Source organism: Eurytemora carolleeae, unplaced genomic scaffold (genome assembly GCF_000591075.1).
Source record: "Eurytemora carolleeae unplaced genomic scaffold, Eaff_2.0 scaffold505, whole genome shotgun sequence".
NCBI lineage: Eukaryota > Metazoa > Arthropoda > Copepoda > Calanoida > Temoridae > Eurytemora > Eurytemora carolleeae.
The window spans coordinates 321087-342832 of NW_019396425.1; the positions used below are offsets into that span (position 1 = coordinate 321087).

The following is a 21746-nucleotide window of genomic DNA, read 5'->3' on the forward strand; positions in this document are numbered from 1 at the left end:
ACGATGTATATTCTATAAGTTGTGTTTAGGTAGTGGTATGAAATGTTATATAGGAGCCCACGATGTATATTCTATAAGTTGTGTTTAGGTAGTGGTATGAAATGTTATATAGGAGCCCACGATGTATATTCCAACCCTGTCACTCTAACCATGCTCGACCAAACAGAGGTTAACTAATTATAATACTTTCTTGAAGCTGTGAAGAATGATAAAATGATAAATAAAAACTTTAGGAAATTAAGGCCGGAGCCCTTAACTTTCTTAACTGAATTAAGAAAGGGTTCCGTAAGGCCTCTACAGATCCGAACTGATACAGAAAAAAATGGAAACCCTACTTTTACCGTTAAATGCTTTCGTTGCCAAATTATTTAGTTCATCTAAAAAGTCCAAAACCAAATTAAAAGCTCAAAGTTACATGACCGTTGGCTCAGTAACATTTCGCCATATAACATCTCGCCATATAACATTTCGCCATATAACAACTCGCCATATAACAACTCTCCTTAGTAAAAACTCGCCCAAGTAATATTTCGCCATATAACAACAACTCGCCTATATATAAATTTTTAAATTAAATTGTAGTGTAAATGAAATTATACCAGAAAATCCACGAATCAAAAACCAAAAATCCGCAAAAAATGTTATGTATCTATGTATTCATCAATATAGCTGAACAATGTTTCATAATTTTATATAATTACATATACGTTTACTACTAAACTACTACTAAACTACTACTTTCTACAAAATAAAATTTATTATTTTGTTTTTGTTTTTATACGGCGAAATGTTACTTAGGCAAGTTGTTGTTATATCTCGAAATGTTACAACGGCAAGTTGTTATATGGCAAGATGTTACTGAGCCTGCCCGTTTCACAACGGTAAAATTATAAAGATTCACAATGGTAAAATGATAAAGATTCACAATGGTAAAATTATAAAGATTCACAACGGTAAAATTATAAAGTCTAAAAAAAACATGATGATCTCAATTGTTAGTATTTCTAAAACTTCCGGGTTCTCTGTAAAGGTGTCTTGTGTTGCCATGCAGTAAAGTCAAGGAGTGAATTGACAATTGTGTTTAAAATAATAACAAATAAAATTGTTAAGATAAACACCTACCAGCTGATAGACTGTAACGAAGCACATTACCCCAAATATATCAAACAGTAAGTATTCTCCACCTTCAGAGCTCAGAAAACTCAGAATCTAAAATTAAATTTGGCTTTTCTGTTTGTTTGTCTGTCTGTTTGTATCCAATAAACGTCAAAACGGCTGAACCGATCGGGCCCAAATTTTTTGCGGGACATCACGTGACCACAGGGAAGGTAGTTTAAGGAACTAATATCATGATCATGAAGTAATTATTTAAAAGATATCGGTTTAAGGAACTAATATCATGATCATGAAGTAATTATATCGGTTTGAACCTTTCTCCAAGTCTCGGGAGTGAGATATCTTTTTTTCTCCCCTAAAAACAACTCTTAGATGTTATTAACACCAGAAACCATTGCAAATATCAAATGCTGAGTTGTACACTATTCTTTCTCCGAAAAATGTTTAAAGGGTCAACATTTCGCTGACACTTCTTTTAAAGGGACTGTAAGCGTAATTTCAAGTGACCCTCAATGCGCAGATGGCAAACCTTAATCTGAATGAAAACGGGAAAAATATCATTGTTTTTCTGACCCGAAAAATGTTTTTTTTTCTGTGAGCTTCTCCATTGTGCAATCCACTTCCGCAGAGAAACCGTAAATGAAAATGAACAGTTAAACGCAAGAAGAACATTTATTCATTCTTAATCAGACAAATCTTTCAAGGGTACCGTTGAAAATCGGCCATTGCCATCTTTGCATGAAGGATCCCCCTGAAATTACGCTTATATTGCCTTACAGGGTGAATGAGAGACGGTATGAGTTCGGAGATGAGAAAGCAGCGCGGGAAGGAACCGCGTGGGTTTGCTCCAAGGTTCCGAACAATGGGAAGGTTAAGAAGGATTGCATCCCTAAGGTATTATTCATCTGATCCAGGGCGGATTAAAGGGGGGCCTGGGCCCACGGGTCCCCACCCTGAGCTCCTGAAGGGAGGGGGGGGGTCTGCCCCCTAAGGAAACTTATGATATGAAATAAAAGAATCAAGGGATGAAAGAGAAACCAAAAATAGAATTGAATAAATGTTCTGAAATACCCGTTAAAATTGTTTTCTATCTAATTATTTACACTAATATACCTGTAAAATTACAGATAGAAAGTGTGAGAACTAAAGTTTACATATAGAAAGTAGGAGAACTGGAGTTTACAGATAAAAAGTAAGAGAACTGGAGTTTACAGATAAAAAGTAGGAGAACTGGAGTTTACATATAGAAAGTAGAAGAACTGGAGTTTACAGATAAAAAGTAGGAGAACTGGAGTTTACAGATAGAAAGTAAGAGAACTGGAGTTTACAGATAGAAAGTATGAGAACTGGAGTTTACAGATAGAAAGTAGGAGAGAACTAAAGTTTTTAAACTTTGAACAATAAGAAAAAAGGAATTTACTGCTTTTTGTTCAATTTTTAGGGGGGGGGCGAAATTTATCTACGCAAATGTTTTATAAATTGGTCAAAATCTTATTGATTGATACTTTTTACAATATAACAGATAGAAACGCAGAGTAATGGTTTAAAATGATAACCCCTGACTGTGTTCAGGTCAGAGCTCCGGGCTGGTATGAGCATCTACTCCTTGATCCAGACTATAAGGTACAACCAGAGAAGGGACTGAATTTAATAATCTGCAGCAAGGTCAATGAAACCACCGGTTTAAATCCTGGATTACCGATTCAAAACTTTATGAATCTTTAACTTTGAATCGGTGATTTGAACGCGGCAGTATAGGTAGTTCTGCAACCCAACTCAAATTCTTTAAATTAGGTCCCAGGACAAGCTTAAACGTTCTGAATGAGGAGAGCTTCTTCTCTTCGTCCAATTTAAAGATTTTTACCAAATGTGAGATGAGTTAAATTGCCAGCGAGCAGAACATAAGTTTCACTTATTCTATTTTATTTAAAGGTTTCCAAAAATGTAAATCATTCTAAAGTATATTTAAGAAAAGTTTTAAGGAAAGGTTTTATGAAGAATACTTATTTAGTTTGTTAGTGGTAACTTGGATCTTCGACGATTTTTTTCATGAAATGTTAGATATTCTGGAATATTTTCATCAAATGTTAGATATTCTGGAATATTTTCATCAAATGTTAGATATTCTGGAATATTTTCATCAAATTTTAGATATTCTGCAATATTCTCATGAAATGTTAGATATTCTGGAATATTTTAGATATTCTGGAATATTTTCATCAAATGTTAGATATTCTGGAATATTTTCATGAAATGTTAGATATTCTGGAATATTTTCATGAAATGTTGGATATTCTGGAATATTTTCAACATTTTAGTAACTACAATTGTACAACAATCCACTTTAAAACTACATATATAGATTTTACCACAAATAATTTTTTAATCCCTGCAATCCCTATATCTCTGCAACCCGATGTCCTAGTTCTTGAATTTTGTCAGATCCAATATTTAAGTTTGAAATACCAAAGGTTTACACCATCAGGTTCAAAAGATATAGGGATAAAATATCTGAGTTTGTGACAAAAACTCGTTTTATTTGGGTTCAGTTCAATGCATGATAGGATGGATGTGGTCGGCATCTCTTCCCCTGGTAAATTTACTTACCTGTTTGAAGGTTCGGAAGCCCTATGAGTAAGCCATTAAATTCATATATCTGTCTTTGAAGAATTTATTAAGGGATGCAACGGAGGTGTTTGTTACTGTGATGACAAGGACGGATGCAACACTGCTCCAGGATCAAGGTTTTTTGTATTTTTAAATTATTACAAACCGTAATAATTTCGAGCCTTCTCAATAAAAACTATTTCTAAACCAACTTGAGTCAAGTGTTCGGGTCAATAAAATATATTTAAACAATATCATATATTTAGCAACAAATATAAACCTTTTATTTTCAGAAGTCTAACATTTGGAGTTATAATCACCGTGATCATTCTCCTCATCTTCTCCTGAACCCTGCTCTTCATCTTCTCCTGAACCCTGCTCTTCATCTTCTCCTGAACCCTGCTCTTCATCTTCTCCTGAACCCTGCTCTTCATCTTCTCCTGAACCCTGCTCTTAATCTTCTCCTGAACCCTGTTCTTCACCTTCTCCTGAACCCTGCTCTTCATCTTCTCCTGAACCCTGCTCTTCATCTTCTCCTGAACCCTGCTCTTAATCTTCTCCTGAACCCTGTTCTTCACCTTCTCCTGAACCCTGCTCTGTATCTTCTCTTGAATCCTGCTTTTCATCCTCTCCTGAACCCTGCTTTTCATCCTCTCCTGAACCCTGCTCTTCATCTTCTCCGACACCCAAAGCGCCAAAGCGTTCCAAATCCCTGAATTCTTAATCATGAATTTAAGGAAAACGGCTATTTAGGTAAATTTCATCACAAAAGTTTCATTTTGTGTGGATAACCCTGTAACTAAACCATTGGAATTTGGATTAGACCATTTGTCTTTCAACATAGTTCATTTTTATTCAATCCTTAGTTTCTATTCACATCCTTTTCCCGTGCTTTATCCTCTTAAGTTCATGTTGAAATGTAAAATGAAAAAAATAAACAATTTAGAAATTAATATTTTTTATTTCCGTTCTGCAATGATACACCAGTTCCCCTCGTCGTAGTAGGTTTCTATCAGGTTAAACTGCCCCGTGGAGAGAACCAGGTTCTCTAGTTCTCCTTCCTAATCAGATACTCTGTTCTTATCCGTAATTTTAAACCGTTTCTTAAGAGTTTACTTAAAGGGACTATTTGCGTAATATCAACCAGTTTCAATTGATAGATGACAATGTCCGATTCACAACGGTCACCTTAAAAGCTTTGTCTGATTAAGTATAAATTAGATTTCAATGTCATTTATCTTTTGATAGAAACATGGGTTCTCTACAAACGACAGGATCTTCCACATTATTGATCAGAAAAATGTTTACAGGGTACCGTTGTGAATCGGGCATTGTCATTTTTACATGGAGGGTCACTTGAAATTACGCTTATAGTCCCTTTAAAAGAGTCATTTAAAGAAACCGTCAACCCTTAAACTTAGAAGTTAAATTAGTTAAATTAGTTAAATCTTTAAAGCAGAGGTTTACATAAAATTAGGTTGACAGTGGTGTTGTTAACCGTTTTGGTTCGTTTTTCAAAACGTTTAAAGGGACCGTTCACTTATTTAAATGAACGGTCCCTATAATAAAACTTTCAACACTTCAAAACTGTATTTTCTAAATTAATCTTTGCAATATATTTAACCTAAAAAATGAAAAACTAACAATCGATTTAACACCTTCATTTTAGGATCGTTTTACGTTATGTTTTTTTAGCAAATTTCTAAGAGAAAAAAAACGAATCAAAACGATTAACAAGACTAGTTGACAGTCCATTTAAAAAGAATGTTTGGATATTGACAGGTTTCCTCGAAAACGTGGTAGAATCTCTGTAAGGTTTTCATTTCTCCAACTCCATTTGAAGGCTTCAGCTTCCAAGGAACCAAGACATCCTAAGAAACAAATACGCAAGCTTTTAGCAATATTGTCCCCTTCTTGCAAGGTAAATGAAAACTTTGTTATTAATCGCTCGTGAACGACTATAAACTCTGAGTTATAAAAATACATAGATAAAAACTATTACTCAACCCTCGTTTTTAACACCAATGGCGTCTATGGCGTACAAAACTAATATATATTAAAATCAACTTATCTTTTAAACTCAATAGTATAGTTTGAAGAAAAGGATGTAATTATAAAGTATTTACAAAATTAGAGTTAGGAAGGAATATGATTGACGAAACAATAATCACAAAATAGCCGTATAGTCCTGCCATTTCCAAAATGGTGTTGCATATTTTAAAAATCAGATAGTCATTTAAATACCGTAAACTATTTAATAATCAAAGACGATGGAAAGGTCGTCTGATTGATCGTCAATCGGGCCTTCCTGATTCGGACTATTTTAAATTTTTTGTTAAAAAACTTTTGATGTACGAATGGCACCTGATGCTCAAAAACAGTTCTGTTGATATGAACTGGCAATCCAAACTCTCCCTTCTCCTGCTTCTTCTTCTCTCCTGACTCTCCTCGCTTGAAATTCTTCTTGTTCTGCTTTAGATAAGACGACATTTCCTCTTTTTTCTGATCCTTGGCCCACACATAGATTAGAAGACGACCTCCGGACTCAAGCAGACGGGCCATGGCTGGGGTACATTGGACCTTCAAAATAAGCATGGATGGGGGGGGATGTAGGAAATAAAATCTAAAACCATGAAAGAAAAGAACCGATTTAAAATAATTCCATCCATTCTAACTTTATTAGGTAACAAGAAAAGGAGAAAGAAAGAAATGAAGGAAGGAAAGATAAAGTTTAGAAGGAAGAAAAAGTGAGATAATAAGAAAACAGGGCAAAAGAAAGTAGGAGAGCAAATGAGAGGAATACGGAGAAATACTGAAAAGTAAAAAATTCGTAGAAATATAAAATAAGGAAGAAATAATAAACAATTAACATAGAAGAGAAGAATGAGAAGAGAAGAGAAAAAAAAAGCAAAGAAAAAAATGGTATCATCAACTTTTTTCCATAAATCCTGATTCTAAAAATCAAGCTTCGTCAAATTCAGTTTGATTTATTTGATGGTGCAATCCTAAAACTGAATCTCTTCTCCTGAATAAAACAATTTTATTTGATAAAACTACGAAAATATAAAGACGACTTAATCTTTAAAAACTGTTCATTAATTGAACAAAATATATCAAAATAAAATAAATGACAATTTGTATTGTTTGCTTGATACATTTGTAAAAAACAATTTAAATACAGGGTGTCCCAAAAAACATGGGAATTCAGTGACGAATTCGATATCGTCTTTGTTATGAATTAGCATTGTAATACCTAATTTCAAAAGCCATAATATAATTATGTCTGCTAGAGTTTAATTTATGAAAACGATAAATGGCTATAAAGATGTGTCAATAATGTCTCCGCAAGTTTACTCTGTTTGTATACTGCAATTTTCTTGTTTTACTAAGTACAACCGTATGCAGTCAAAACACAAACAAACAAAATGTGAACATAGCAGACGAAACTCTTACAAATTACAGCTTTCTCAGTAGGTATCACTATTCTAAATCAAAGAATTATTTGAAAAGACGATATCGAATTCGTCACTGAATTCCCATGTTTATTGGGACACCCTGTATGATGATCATTTTACTCTTTAAGCTAAAATAAAACACGAGTATTTTAAGTACCCTAGATAAGTGAACCTTTTAAAAAAAATGGAGTAGAAAACCTATTTAAAGATTTTGATCTTGAGTGTAAAATATATTTGAACAATAATTTACAGAAAGGACAATTTGGTAATTTTTGTTCATAACAATCTCTCATGATGCTAATATCAGGGTGTATGAGTTCTCCTTGAAGGTTATGATGTACATCATGAAGCTAATATCAGGGTGTATGAGTTCTCCTTGAAGGTTATGATGTACAAAATGTACAATCTCTCATGATGCTAATATCAGGGTGTATGAGTTCTCCTTGAAGGTTATGATGTACAAAATGTACAATCTCTCATGATGCTAATATCAGGGTGTATGAGTTTTCCTTGAAGGTTATGATGTACAAAATGTACAATCTTAGCGATTTCCTCTGTTGTCATTTATCTGGTCTTCTTGTGTGTCAGATATTAATTAAAAGTTTGACGGAGTAAAATTTGAATAAAAGTAATTTTCTGAACCTAGCTTCGGTTGCAAGATGGTGGAGAGCTGCGATACAGATTACTCCGTTAGCAAATCCGTCCCGGAATCCAGGGTACAACATGTCACACCTTACACCTGCACAATCAAACAATCAACCAATCACTCCATCAACCAATTCAGTTTTTAGTTAATCACCTCTCTAAAAAACCTGGACCACGACACGAAAATCATCAAACAGAAAATTAAGAATTAACTAAATCTATAAATAATTTGAAAAACCCATACAAATTTTGCAATGAAGTTTAATTTTGATCAAATTCATTGATATAAAATAATTATGGAAGACGACATACCTTGAAATCCTCTGTCTGTGACAATCTTAAGAAGATTATGACTGAAATCTGAGCCTATCTCTAAGAGTCCGGGTTTATGACCAAGATACTTTCCGTTCCCACAACCCAGATCCAACAGTACTCCGCCCTCTGGTATATCCTACAGAGAAGTTAGGTTAGTCTCAATTTTTTACGCAAAGAAGACGACCTTACATGTTATATTTAATTTCAATATCTGATAAACTTCTAAAAATATTCAGGGGACAGTATTAAATGCAAACTTCTTAGCGATAATTTGATAAAAAAAAAAGTAGAAGACAACAGGTATAAACTACATGCCTGTCGTAAATACGAGGTGGTATAACTAAAATAGTTTTTTTGCTAGCTGGGAGTCAGGAATTCATTTCGGAGTAAAGAAGGAAAACCGAACTCTATTTCTATGTTTACAAGTTAATTGTACTGAAGTTGAACTGTGCTCTAGATCAAGTTTTGAAAGTATTCAGAGGCGTTTACAGTGAGATGGTGGCCATGAGGGCTCAGTCTGCCCCTTCCCCTCCCTCCCAGAAGGGAAGTTTCAGGCCCTAATTGGTGCTACCCCCCCCCCCTTGGCAAATTCCTGTATACACCCCTAATATTAGCTAACCTGAATGAATTCTAGAACTCTGGGCCAGGGTTTGTGTCTTGTCTCTGAGAAATGGGAGGCTATCTCTTCATAAACCTTCAGTAAATAATAATAATAATAATAATAATAATGTATATTGCAGGTAGTTGCTTAAAGGAGTTGCGCGCGCTTGCCGCATTGAAAGAAAAGAAAGAGAGAGATAAGTATATATTTTAGGGTTAGGTTAGGTTAAGACACTTTCTGGGCCAAGCGCTGCGGCTAAGATCTCTCTGTCTTGTAATTCAACACTGCATGGGCAATGGGCATAACTCCTTTAGGCTCTGCCTGCCAGATTAGAATAGAAAGGAAATTAAACTATCCCTCGGTATGAATTTTGTCAGTCCCTTTGAGCCTGTAAGGGAGTTCACATATAATTCCATTTCTGATCCCAAATGGGATCGGGGTTGAAAGTACACTTAGAGGTTTGTTTTAAAACTGTTATAAAAACTTTATAAAGTGAATTATAGGTGAATAAAAACATTATTCATGGAAACAAATTTAGTTAAGAAAAAATGACCCAGGCATGTGTGAGTGTGATATATTGTCCATGATTTGTACCATTGCATTAAAAATGTGTGTAATGCTTGGGATTACCTAAAAAGTTATTGAGCATGCTATCGGTGAAAACATTGATTTGAGATACATGGAAGAACGTGTCAACTTACAGTGAAGAACAGTAACATAGTGCAGGTAACAAGTTAACATACAAGCATATTTATTTCAAAAATCAGGTAATGAAAGTAAATAAAGTGTGGGAAAAAGTCCTAAATATGGCAGAGAAGTTTTAAAACTTCCGTACTTTGCCGGCTCTGAAGCAACGGAAGAGCATTGCTACTTAAAGAACAATATTTTTGACCGCCTGAACAGTAGATATCCTACTTTTAAGGGATATATGACTCCTTTAAGTGCTCTTAATGTAGACAGACTAGAACAGGCTCTCTCTAAACTATCAATCTATACAAAGCTGTATTATGTACCTCATGTACCAATGAGGATTCAACTCGAGCTGCAGAGTTTTCCAACTCTTTTCTTACTTCTCCTGAACCCCTAAAATATTTAGAAGATTTTAGAAGAGATTTTCATTCTAAAGGTAAATTATAAAAATTTACTATTAAAGTTTTACTTTTTATGTCTTTAATCTTTTACACATAAATTGTGATTTCAAAACAAATTACATTACACTGTTATGAAAATCATTCACCAACTATTAACACCAGGCTGACTTTGCGATGAAGTCATGCCGCGGCTTGCATATTTATAAATATCCAAACCCTTAAGCTCTTTTTTGTAACCATGAATGAGAAGATTTTAAAGTGAGAAATTTTTCCTACATTGTTATTTCATAGTGCTGTCCCTTCTCATTAATATCTCTTACCTGTTACAAAATTCAGGAAATCTACATTTACACTCTCCTCTCATCGTTCTACGGAACGTAAGAGACATCCTCGTTCCTCTCTTCACCAACGTCAAACCCTTGTTAGAGATGACTCTGTCCTGGTTTTCTATCCCAAGGTTCTGTATCTCCGGGTACTGAGAAGATGTAGAGAGGACGGAGAAGGGGACAATATCAGTATGACGAGGAGTTATCCCATGCTTCCAGCAGTATCTACAAATTTTAGGATTGAAAAAAAATATATAAAATCGATTTTTCGATGTCGAAATATTTGACAGAAAATTTTTTTATTCTTTTATTTTGTGTTCTGCGTCATGACCCTAGATAAATTAAACTATATAGGTCATGTTGTCTTCGCCATACCGGAATGTTTCAGCTGAAATTGAATATATGAATTTGGTTCTGTACTAGCTACGTCTATATACAGTATATATATATAGCACATTGAATAAAAAGAGTTGCTTCTAGGCCGCTTCGTTGAAGCCAAATCGCACGATTAATAAATCCTGCCAGGTGGATTTAAAGCTTGATTATCTACCGTAGTGTTTCATTAGAGGTGTAAATCATGGCATTAACAATGTCTTAATAGCAGGATAAGTAAATCCACCCGCACGGGTGGATAAAGGCTGGTTTATCTACCCTACGATTAGTTTGGTTTGGTTGCAAGGTTACGTGAATTAAAAAAAAAGCCCGTTCTAAGAAAGGATTTACACCAGTGTAAACTGTCATTTACACTAGTGTATACCTAGGATCTGATTTGATAGTCATGAATTATACTGGTTCAAACAACAACAACGTACCGTTTACACTGGGTAGATTTACACTATTGTCAAGAAATGAAAACACTGGGTCCACCCTGTGTTTTCTAACTTACCCTATAGGGTAAACCTGGTATTCAGCTGAATTTAGATCAGCTGATTAACTAAAATAAACAATAACAAATCTGTGATTTTGAATTTCAATCTGTAAAATCTGTTAAATTCATGAATATTGTGAACTAATTTATAGATATATTATATATGTTAAGTTAAAAGTTAAATGTTTTTTTTAGAAAGAAATGATTATATCAGATTCTGACAGGAAATATGTTTTTGAATATGTGTTGCAAACATTATATCAAGGGTTAACACAACTAAATCTAAGGGTACGAGTCCGTCTTAGAAAACGATTTTTGTTATAAATTTTGTACATGACCATTATTTTTAATATTTTCAGCAAGTTAGTCTATATTTACGGTTATATTAGGTTCCCTAGCCCATGCCAAAACCCATGTACAAAATTGATAGGAAGAGGGGGAGGGGGGCAAAATTTTTCATTATTACGAGATAATCTGCCATTTTAAATTAATTTTAATTTGTGGAATAAATAATTACCATTTATCGTAATTTTCTTGGTTAAAGAAAGTATAACAGATATACAATCTGGACATAATTTTTTTGTTCAATATTTAAATCAACAGGGGCACCCTGTACAGCTGGTATTGTAGCTAATAATTTCTAATTAGGTGCCCCGAGAGCAGACTGGAAACCATGTTTAATGGAAGCTCTCAACCGGATTATTGACGAACTGCATGAGGGCGAGGGAGGGGGTGCAGAGGCGCCATGATCCCCGCAAAAATGACCTCCGAACCTCAGGATTTGCAGAATTACCTCCAGGCCCCGCAAAACTGGTCTCCCAGCCTCAGTGACGTCACCAAGTCTCCCGCCATTCTGTCTCCACGCCCCGCATTTTGGCTCCAATAAAAAATATGTGGCTTTTATTTCAACCAAGAACCTTTTTTTAAAAATTCTCAACATGATGAAAAGTTTAGAATGATACATTGACATTTTGTATTAAAAAGTGAATTTTAATTGAGATGAAAGGCGTGTAGTTTGTTTTTCTAAATTTCACAAATTCCTTAAATTGTGAAGAACTATTGCAGTTTTGTGTAAAGATAGAAAAATGTTATATTATTTTAGAGGGGTCTCATATATGAATCAAACAATATCAGCGGCAATTTACAAAACAAGGTAGTTTTTGTGAAATCCTTGTATTTGTATTAAAATAATCTAAATATCTATTACATGCTATACTAACAGGTTAGGGCAGCTTCGTTTCATATCTTGTGAGAGAATTCATTTATTTGACTGAAAAATTGATATACAGAGGGGGGGGGGTTGTGCGCAAAAACTCGTATATTATAGGACAGATACTCATTAATTTGCATTTTTATGATAAAATGTAATGCTAAGGAATCGAGAGTTAATAAAATCTTCAAATCATGATGACTTCAAAAATATTAGATAAGTCGTTTATAAAGGTCGTCTTTTACTCATTCCATCTTAATGTAAACTTTTACAGAAAAACAACTCCAGAACAATTGAATGAATTGACATGTCAAAATTGTTGATTAAACGGTTCTTTAAACTATGACGGAGTCTACTATGAAGAGATATATTTTGATATTTGTTTGGCTAAGCCAATAAATTTAAACAAAAAATAAAAACAACAAGTGGAGACCAAAATGCAGGGCGTGGAGACAGAATGGCGGGAGGCTTGGTGACGTCACTGAGGCTGGGAGACCAGTTTTGCAGGGCCTGGAGGTAATTCTGCAAATCCTGAGGCTCAGAGGTCATTTTTGCGGGAATCATGGCGCCTCTGCACCCCCTCCCTCTGAGGGCAAGTTCCGAAAACTTTTGGAAATGACAATTCATACCAAGGTATCTTAATTTATCTTAAATTCATAAACACAATTTCAATGTCAACACAATTAAAGAGTTTCATTGATATGGTAATTTCTTTCTTTACATATAAATCCCGCCGTCCATTTTACAGAGACCCGAACATTCAAAATAAGCAGTCATCAGTTAGGAAAATGAGGATATCTTCATATTTGCAAATGCAAGTGTAATGCTAAAACTTTTTAAAAATATTTTAGACTTGTAATGCAAACCTGATTAACGCTTATTGGATCTGGGTACCACGACTTCTCAACTGGGGCTCAGACTAATGGATTTAGTGGTGTCCCCTTTCACCAAATGAAAGATAAAGTAAAGAAGTAAGAATTTTATAACCACAGAGTGTCCTAATACACATATGAAATAAAAGAAAAATGTAAATATCGTCTTTGATTGGATTGAGAACATTTTGAAAATACTTTAAGTATAAAAAGTCTTCCCTAGGGTGGATACATGTATTCCATGAATATGGAATAATTCATGAAGGTCATACAATTAAAGATTTAAATGAACATAAAATAGTTTTAAAGAAAATACAAATAGTTAAAATGAACAAAAAAAATAGTTCAAATGAAATATTTTAAATAAACATAAAAATAGTCCAATTCAAATGAACATGAAAATAGTTTAAATGAACAAAAAAAATTGTTCAGGACAGGTTAGGGGCTGAGCGCTGCTTTTAACTATTTTTTTTGTTCATTTTAACTAAGTTTTTGTTCATTTAAACTATTTTTTGTTCATTTTAACTATTTTTGTTGTTCATTTGAACTATTTTTGTTTTTCATTTGAACTAATTTGAACTATTTTTGTTTTAGTATCCTTACCCAATACTCAGTGGATTTATAAATTTATTTTAGTATAGGACGGAATAAACAGCAAAAATCGTTCCGTGAATCTATCAGCCAGGAGCTGATATTTGCAGCAGAAAGAAATGAAAAGCAGCAGATACAGGAGTAGAACCGGGGGAGGAAGCAGTATTCCTGATGCCCCAATTATGGATCCTCTGGTGATCAGGAATTGGTTTATCTGTTCTTACATTTTAATGGAACTGTAAACATATAATTTTTAATGGTCATTCATTTAAAAGAGTGGCTGGCAGAGTACTGTAAAAAAACGTTTTTTATTTGAATTTTCGTGTATATATGTGTATATATCAATACAATGAAGACAAATTTTGTAATTTTTTTAACGTACAGATTATATATTAAACTATATTAAACAAATAGTGAGGACCAGAATCTGAACCTAAAATTTAGTTTAATGACCGAATTTGGTTCTTCATTTACTTCAGCAAAAAGGACCACTAAGACCATCCCCTCCTCCACTGCTCCAGCTCCTCAACAACCTCAACCTCAACCTCAACCTCAACCTCAACCTCAACCTCAACCTCAACCTCAACCTCAAACTCAACCTCATATTCAACACCAACCTCAAATTCAACCTCAATCTCATCCTCAGCCTGTGATCATGGATGATTTTGATATTCTTAGAAATGCAATGTTGGAAATTGAGTTCTCAGGAATATATTCATTGTATTTGAATTTATAGCAAATTAGGGTGTCATTTTCAATGTAATTTTTTAACGAAATGGAAGCAAACACATTTAAACAAAAGTTTGTAAAATGAAATATTTTAAAGACCAGGAGCAGCCACAACCCATGCTTGTGCAACAAGATTTGCAGCAGAACCTTAATAAACATCATCTGCAGCAGGAGCTAAGAGAACTTCCGCCAAATGAACATCATCTTCAGCAGAACTTCTGCAGAACTTCAGCAGAACTTCCCAACAGAACTTCCTCCACAACAAAAGAAAAGGAATACTACTGTTTCACATGCTGCTCCTGTGACTAAGAAAAGCAGATTAGCTCAGGTAGCGTCCTTAATTGAAAAAGCAACAAGTTGTGTAGACACAAAGTAAGTTCTTTTCTATTAAAAAAATCTAAAGATCAAACATTAAATACAACAAACAGTTACAAACAATTTTGCAATTTCCTTTTTATCTATAATTGATCTGAGAAAGAGGAGCTTCTAGGAAGAAAATTTGTGAAGCAAGATGATGAGTAAGTTTATTGATTTTTTTCCCTTCTGCCATTTAAGACCAGGGGTGTATATTTTGTTGAAAAATCATTCCCCCCCTATGATAATAATGGAAAAAAAAGATTAAATTTTTAGGTAAAAAATACGATTAAGGTTAAAAAATTAACTAAAGTAAGCATGTGATTTGTGACTTTGAACTGAGTGAGGGAGCAACAAAAATCCTTGATGGGGATCAGGATCCTCAAAGAGGAAGAGGAGCTTCTCGCCGCTAAAGAAAAAAGAGTGTATCAGAAAATTGAGCATGAGAACAATGTCAAAGAACATAGAAAAAAAACGGAGATCTTGCAAAGTTTTGCCGCATTAAAGGTTTTGATTTTTATTTGTTTAAACTTGATGATATCAATATTTATAACTTTGAATACAATTCATTTTCAATTGAGGTTTTTCTAGAAAAATCTTTAGAATAAAATCAGATAAGGTTTTAAGGTACCTTTGAGAATCTGTCATGGAACTACAAATGTATGGTTGGTCATTTATCTCTATCAATGAATAAATACAAATGAACTTGAAAACAAGACTGATGAGCAAAACTTTGCAAATATTATAAACCACATTTAATTTTTTAAACATTATATATATATGTAACCCAAAAAACAGATTTATTTTGTGAAAACTTTAATAAAACATTTTTATTTGCTTTAATGTTTCGGTGATACAGGGAAAATCTATATATAAATTTGGCTTGTCTGTCAGTTTGTTTGTTTGTATCCAATAAACGGCTAAACCGATTGAGCCCAATTTTTTGTGGGCCATCAGGCGACCCCAAGAAAGGTTTATGAATGATCAAACTTTAAAAAATTGTGCTTAAAAGTTTTTTATTTTTGTAAAATTTATTTAAATCTTGAAAATCCGAGAAATTCTTTTTTTTCTTAGTCTTTTACTGTTTACAATGAGAACATGTTTACAATTGAAATAGAAGATAGCCTAGTATTAATAACAACATTTGATTTTTTAAACATTATACTGGGTACAGGATACAAAGTGCAGGGTACAGAGTTCAGGCACAAGTTCAATGGACAGAATACATAGTACAATTTGCAGGGTACAGGGTACTTAGTACAGAGTACACATTACTTAGGGTATAGATAAAAGGGGTAAGAAGAACAGGATTCAGCGCCTGGCATATCTTCGGATTTCAGCCTGAACCCTATGGTTTGCCATCATGCCATTTTCTTTTCTGGTCGGTATGGGATCCATTCCCAGCCTCCAGTTATCTCGCATCTGGTAAGCCCTGGTTTTTCTTTCCGCAGGATGATTAAGAACAATTGGTCTGTTGAGCTCATCAACCTCATCATAAATATCCTTTTAAATGTTTGAAGTCTGGATGGTCATCATCAGGAACTTCATCATTGTAGTCCAGTGCCATGTTGTGAAGAATGGCTGCAGCAGTGGTTATTAGATTAGCATTTCTGAGCTTGGTTTGGATATACTTAACTATTGGAAATCTTCTCTTCATCATTCCGTAAATGTTCTCAGTCATTTCCACTCTTTCAGAGCTATGCCGAATGTTAAACAAACATTTATTATCGTCTATACAGGACTTTGCTTCAGAGTACGGAGTCATCAAAAAATCTGATTGTGCATAGGCACTATCTCCGAGTACGTACCTCTGGGGAAACTTCACCTCAAACCAAGCCAATTGGCTTGCGACAGTGTTTAGACAAAGGAGTCATGATAAGAACCTGGAGCTCTAAGATTAATGTCATAGATTCGTCTGTCACATCCCCCCAGGATCATTGCGTTCAGACTCCAAAAACCCTTTTCTGTTCCGGAATTTTCCAGGCTCTCTTCCTACAGGAATCCCCCGAGGCTTCTCGAGAAATGGAATGTGGCATCTGTCGACTCCAGCAATAACATTAGATAGCAGATATTTATTGTAGACGGAGACCATATTGTCTCTCTGCTGAGTCTCAGTGGGCATGTAGAGGTACCTTCCACTGATCTCTGGTAGGTTCAGAGCATCGACCAGACTGAATAAAATATTTATAGTTTAATGTGAGTCTTACAAAGTTTCGTAAGGCATCTTCAATTTATGTTTTTTATCAATTAGTACTGAAAGGTTTTTTAAAAATAGATTTCATAAAAGTACTGAGTGTCCCATGAAACATTTGCAGTAGAGTGATGACTTGAATGTCGTCTTTTGAATAAAATTCAAATCCTCTCTCAACTGCTGTTTCTTTTTAAAAAAAACTGTATGATTCTTAATACCTGTACAGATGGTTTGAGGCAGTCGCCGTGGCCACACCAGTTGATGAGCTCACCACTCGAAAAAAGTGGCCACCTGCCATGATTTCCAGGCCAGTTCTAACAATCAACTCTGGAAGGCAACGATTAGTGGTTGAAGTCTTCAGATGAGGACGAATTTCTTCAACAATGTTGCGAAAATTATCTTTGTTAAATCGTAATGGCGCCTTGAATTCCTGTTGTTCGAAATATTTAGTGGGTTCAGTCAGTTTCTTTGCCTAAAAAATTTGAAAATATGCAAGGTAAATAAAAAACCAAAAAAGGGATAAAAAATGTCTATTCTATTCCGAAAATTCATAAAAATTTGTTTCAAGTGAGATTTATTTCGTAAATATGATTTTATCTAGATTCCAAATTCAAAATCAACAAAACTGTTCAACATTTAATATCGCCATCAATTTTTATGATTCAAAGAAGCTAGACCACATTTTAAAAAGCACATTAGAGGTTCAATCATTTTATTGCACTTTATGTTATCTATCAATTGTCGGAAATCTAAGATGATATTCACAAGGGGGGGGGGGTTATTAAATAATAAATATGTCTATTTACCAGATAGCTGATTTTTCAGCAGTAGGAGGAAAATGTTTAAGGTCCTCGATATCTTGAAGAGGATAAATATCATTCCCAAAGATGTCTAAATCCATTGTGTAAAATATCTGAAACAATTTACAATTTATAGCTGACGTATGCATATAGTTTGAAGACAAAAAAGCTTCTCTTTAATTACATGTAAACTTGTTATTTGTTAAAAAGCTTGTGAACAATCAAACTTAAATTAAAAAGTCATTGATTTTTATCCCTACCACCGTATCTCATTTAAATTATTTATTTGATTTTCAAATCACAATTTGATTATAGTTATATCATAAAGTTTTTTTTTACTTACTGTATATTTTTATTCTTTTATTTCGACTTATGAATAATCTTTTCTACAGTACATATCATTACACTGTATGTGTTCTCTTAAATATGAAAAACCAACAAAGTTTTTAAGTATATGCGATTTTTGTTAATTTCTAACAAATTTTGCATCCACTCATAAAACAAGTTATTCAACGATCATCAAGCTGCTTGCACGGGAATTGATACAGTGAGTTTTGTGGGAAATCACAATTTGATTATATAGTTATATTAAAAAAAGGAATTGAGTCTTCGGAACAAAATCAATTGTTTAAACCCCAATATCTCTTGAACCCGATCTTGTAAACCTTTGATATTTCAAACTCAGATTATTTGATTTAAAAGAATTCTTAGTTTGAAATATCTAAGGTCTACAACATTTGGTTCTAAAGATATAGTGATTAGAAAATTAGAGTTTGTGGCAAAGACTCAATTTCTTTAATATAAAATGCTAGTTAACCATGATACTGTATGTTATTTAATATGTATTTTCAATGAATTATTTATTTACTGTATATTTTTATTTATTAGTAACAATTAGTAAGGATTTAGTGTTCTCTAAATTGGTAAGATATATTTAGTGTTTAGTGTTAGTACTAAGATTTATAGATTTATTTATATAAGATTTTTTTCTTCAGATTTTTTTTTTGCATTTCAACATTTTAAAACAAAATTTGAGAGGTTTTTCATTCATATTTTACGTAACTAAAATGTTAATAGTTCAATTATTTTACGATCTTAAAATGTTTCTGGGAAACGATACTGGAAAACGTTTCAGTAACGTAAAAACAGGTTCATTTTACGTAGCATTTACGTAACAGCAAAACATATCCATAATTTATCGTTACCTTACAAAACGTTTCTGAAACATTCTAGAAACGAAATTTGGTTTGTCGGGTACCGCTGTATATAAATAATAAACTTTACTTGAAAGTGACAACATTATGAAAATTTAAATTTTAAGTAAGATATCATTCTATACTATTGTTTAGATAAATAAAATGGATTATTAAGACGTTTTTTGCCTACCCTGTAATTCAAGGTAAAACACAAACAAAATCAAATAATTATTATTATTTTTTATTTAGTTGTACTATAATATCATATTTTTCTAAATATTATCAATCATTCAGATACATTTTTGATATTTTGGCAATTTTTACATATTTCTAATAAAGTTGATAAGATGAAGAATTTTTTATTTACAACCATTATTTAGTAAAATGACAACCAATAACAAATGATTTTTATTATTTTCTATTTGCAACTTTTATAAAGCAAAAATTACAACAGGTCAGTCAGTCAGTCATGTATGATTTTTTTTCTACCAACTTATTATTGCTCAAACTCAGATACTAGCGTTAACATTTTATAAATCATAGTATTTTATTTTAAAATGTATTTTTTTCAGATAAAGATGAGTACAAACTTTACATTGCAGCAGAACCGAGTTGTCAGTATAGTAGCTAAACTTCCGAGAATTCCGGAGGGAGCCAACGGAATTTGAAACTCATTAGAAAAAAGAAATGAATTTGTACTAATTTTGATATATCAACATAAGATAAATGGAAAAAAATGTTAATATCGGGTCTGTCACAGAGAATGATTTTCACCCCCCCCCCCCTCCTATCAATTTTGTACATGAGCACTTATTTTTCAGCAAAACTATCATTATTCATTTTGTATTATTTTATTGTTAGGTTAGGTTAAGAAAATTTCTTGGCCGAGCACTGCGGCTAGGACAGGCTAAGCAGCGCAGCTAGGGGGCCGGGTGCTGCGGTCACATGACCAATAATATCCATGTGAAACATATGAGCTCCATGTACAAAATTTATATAAGGGGGGGGGGGGACAAAAAATTGTTCTGTAGAAAGTTACCGCTATAATCATCATGGATAAAATTTTGAGGACTGAACCAAAAATGTTAAAACTAGAGAAGTTCTATTAAATTAAAATGTTTAAGTTTATTGGAAAAGAATCATATGGCCAGACCAGCAAACAAAAAATCTACAAAGAATTATAAGGGAGCTGGATGGGGGAAAACTAAAGAAACTACTGGATCAGCCGACCCATGTCCAGGTTAAATTTTTTCTGCCATATAGAACAGTATTTGGATATTACACCAATGTCTTGTATATTATATTTGTTAAATTCGTGGCACCTATAAATAACACAACTTTTAAAATTAAAATATAAATCTTTTCATTTTAAGTAAATACAGGGTGTTCCCCAATTCCCATGTGTTTGGGACACCCTGTATAATCTGTGGTTACCAAACCTAACAAAATCCAATTTTTGTTTAGACAATACAGACATTATTTCTCAATGCCTACTTGAGCTGGGTCTACTATGAATTCAGTACTCTCTCCATCCCAGCTGGGTTTCACATATCATTGAACCAGTTGCTGCCTCAGCTGATCGTTTCAAGGCTATCTTTGAAGCCAAAATCAGCTTAGACAACTGGGACACTTTATCTACGCAGGAAAAGTGTGAGGCATTGCAGAAGGCATTGCTAAATGCATCTAAAAAAGCCTGCAGGCAGATAGCGCTCAAGAAACCAGTTGGCAGATTCAACAAATCTGCAAGAAATCTACTGGACAAATGCAAGCAAGTAGAATCTGGTGTGAAAAGACTCAATAAGGAGAGATTGTCGGGAAAGTTTAGTGGTCCACATGGAGATGAGAAGTCCAAACAGCTTGATTCAATGAGAATTCAAGCCAAAACTCTTAGAGTAGAGCTATCTAGTATGTTGAACAAACAGCAAAAGAGGAGAAGATTAAGGCTGGCCAACCATCAAAGACTAACAGATAAACAAATCTAGAGTTTGGTTAGACAAGTTGAAAGGAAGGCAGGGTTACTAACTGAAACAGCAGACGCAGAAGGGCGGCTAGCCACTGACAAAGCTATAATTGAACGGATAGTGCTTGAAGAATTGGAAAAGATATTCTCAGGCAAGCGGTCACACATATTCTCCCATAGGGGTGAACAGTTGATTAAAGAAATGTCAGCCAAGGATAAACAGGGATGGAAAGAATGGATAAAAGATTCCGCGAATCCTTATCAGCATAAAACCAAAGTGTACGCCAAGGTTTCTAACCAAAAGATTGTAGCCAACAAACTCAAACTCCAGAGAGCTCCGGGAGTTGATGGAGTAACAGTCTCAATGCTGAAATATGCAGGCCCACTACTAGCAGCCTTAATAACAGATCTAGTCAACCAAATACTGACATAAGGAATAGTTCCAGAAACACTTTCAGTCGGTACAATGACATTGATAGATAAAAAAGATCTTTCTCTATTTGAGAAACAGAAGCATCCACTCACAGTCTCGTGCATGATGTTCAGTATCATCACAAAGGTAAGACATGGAAGGATGGATAAGATATGTGAAGCTAAAGTTATGGGAGTATCCAATATGGATTTAGATCGGGCCAATCCACCTCAGATTGTGGATTCATGCTGTTAGCTGTGATACAAAAAGCCAAGAGTAAAGGTCACACACTATCAATTGCATTTTGTGACATTGCAAAGGGGTATGATTCGGTCAATAGAGAGTTACTCACTGGGGTTTGGAGGCAGGGTGAAAGCCCTCATCCAGTCAATGTATTACAATGATTG

General features: G+C 33.9%; 2 protein-coding genes and 1 long non-coding RNA gene across 4 annotated transcripts in view; 1 reads left to right on the top strand and 2 right to left on the bottom strand.

Annotated features, from left to right (window-relative positions):
* LOC111703034 (uncharacterized) overlaps positions 1 to 4084 on the bottom strand; it is an 8114-nt gene extending 4030 nt beyond the window's left edge. The window contains exons 1-2 of the long non-coding RNA XR_002765545.1: positions 4004 to 4084; positions 1123 to 1209 (exon numbers count right to left, since the gene is read on the bottom strand). This is a non-coding gene — a long non-coding RNA (uncharacterized LOC111703034). The remainder of the gene's footprint in view (positions 1 to 1122; positions 1210 to 4003) is intronic.
* The window catches only part of LOC111703033 (uncharacterized), a 5251-nt gene extending 1142 nt beyond the window's left edge, over positions 1 to 4109 (top strand). The window contains exons 2-7 of one of the 2 annotated variants that reach the window (XM_023474878.1): positions 89 to 168; positions 1111 to 1169; positions 1896 to 2010; positions 2689 to 2739; positions 3796 to 3860; positions 4017 to 4109. In XM_023474878.1, coding sequence (XP_023330646.1) covers positions 89 to 168; positions 1111 to 1169; positions 1896 to 2010; positions 2689 to 2739; positions 3796 to 3860; positions 4017 to 4071 — 425 coding nt within the window. In that variant the 3' untranslated portion in view covers positions 4072 to 4109. Of the gene's footprint in view, positions 1 to 88; positions 169 to 743; positions 882 to 1110; positions 1170 to 1895; positions 2011 to 2688; positions 2740 to 3795; positions 3861 to 4016 lie in introns of those variants that run through there. The other variant, XM_023474880.1, reaches the window with a different exon arrangement.
* Positions 4110 to 4664: 555 nt separating this feature from the next.
* LOC111703032 (alkylated DNA repair protein alkB homolog 8) overlaps positions 4665 to 21746 on the bottom strand; it is a 37246-nt gene continuing 20164 nt past the window's right edge. Inside the window, exons 9-17 of the mRNA XM_023474877.1 lie at positions 10151 to 10381; positions 9753 to 9822; positions 8758 to 8832; positions 8136 to 8274; positions 7821 to 7917; positions 6729 to 6748; positions 6088 to 6287; positions 5511 to 5594; positions 4665 to 4784 (exon numbers count right to left, since the gene is read on the bottom strand). Of these exons, the coding sequence (XP_023330645.1) occupies positions 4683 to 4784; positions 5511 to 5594; positions 6088 to 6287; positions 6729 to 6748; positions 7821 to 7917; positions 8136 to 8274; positions 8758 to 8832; positions 9753 to 9822; positions 10151 to 10381 (1018 nt within the window). The 3' untranslated portion in view covers positions 4665 to 4682. The remainder of the gene's footprint in view (positions 4785 to 5510; positions 5595 to 6087; positions 6288 to 6728; positions 6749 to 7820; positions 7918 to 8135; positions 8275 to 8757; positions 8833 to 9752; positions 9823 to 10150; positions 10382 to 21746) is intronic.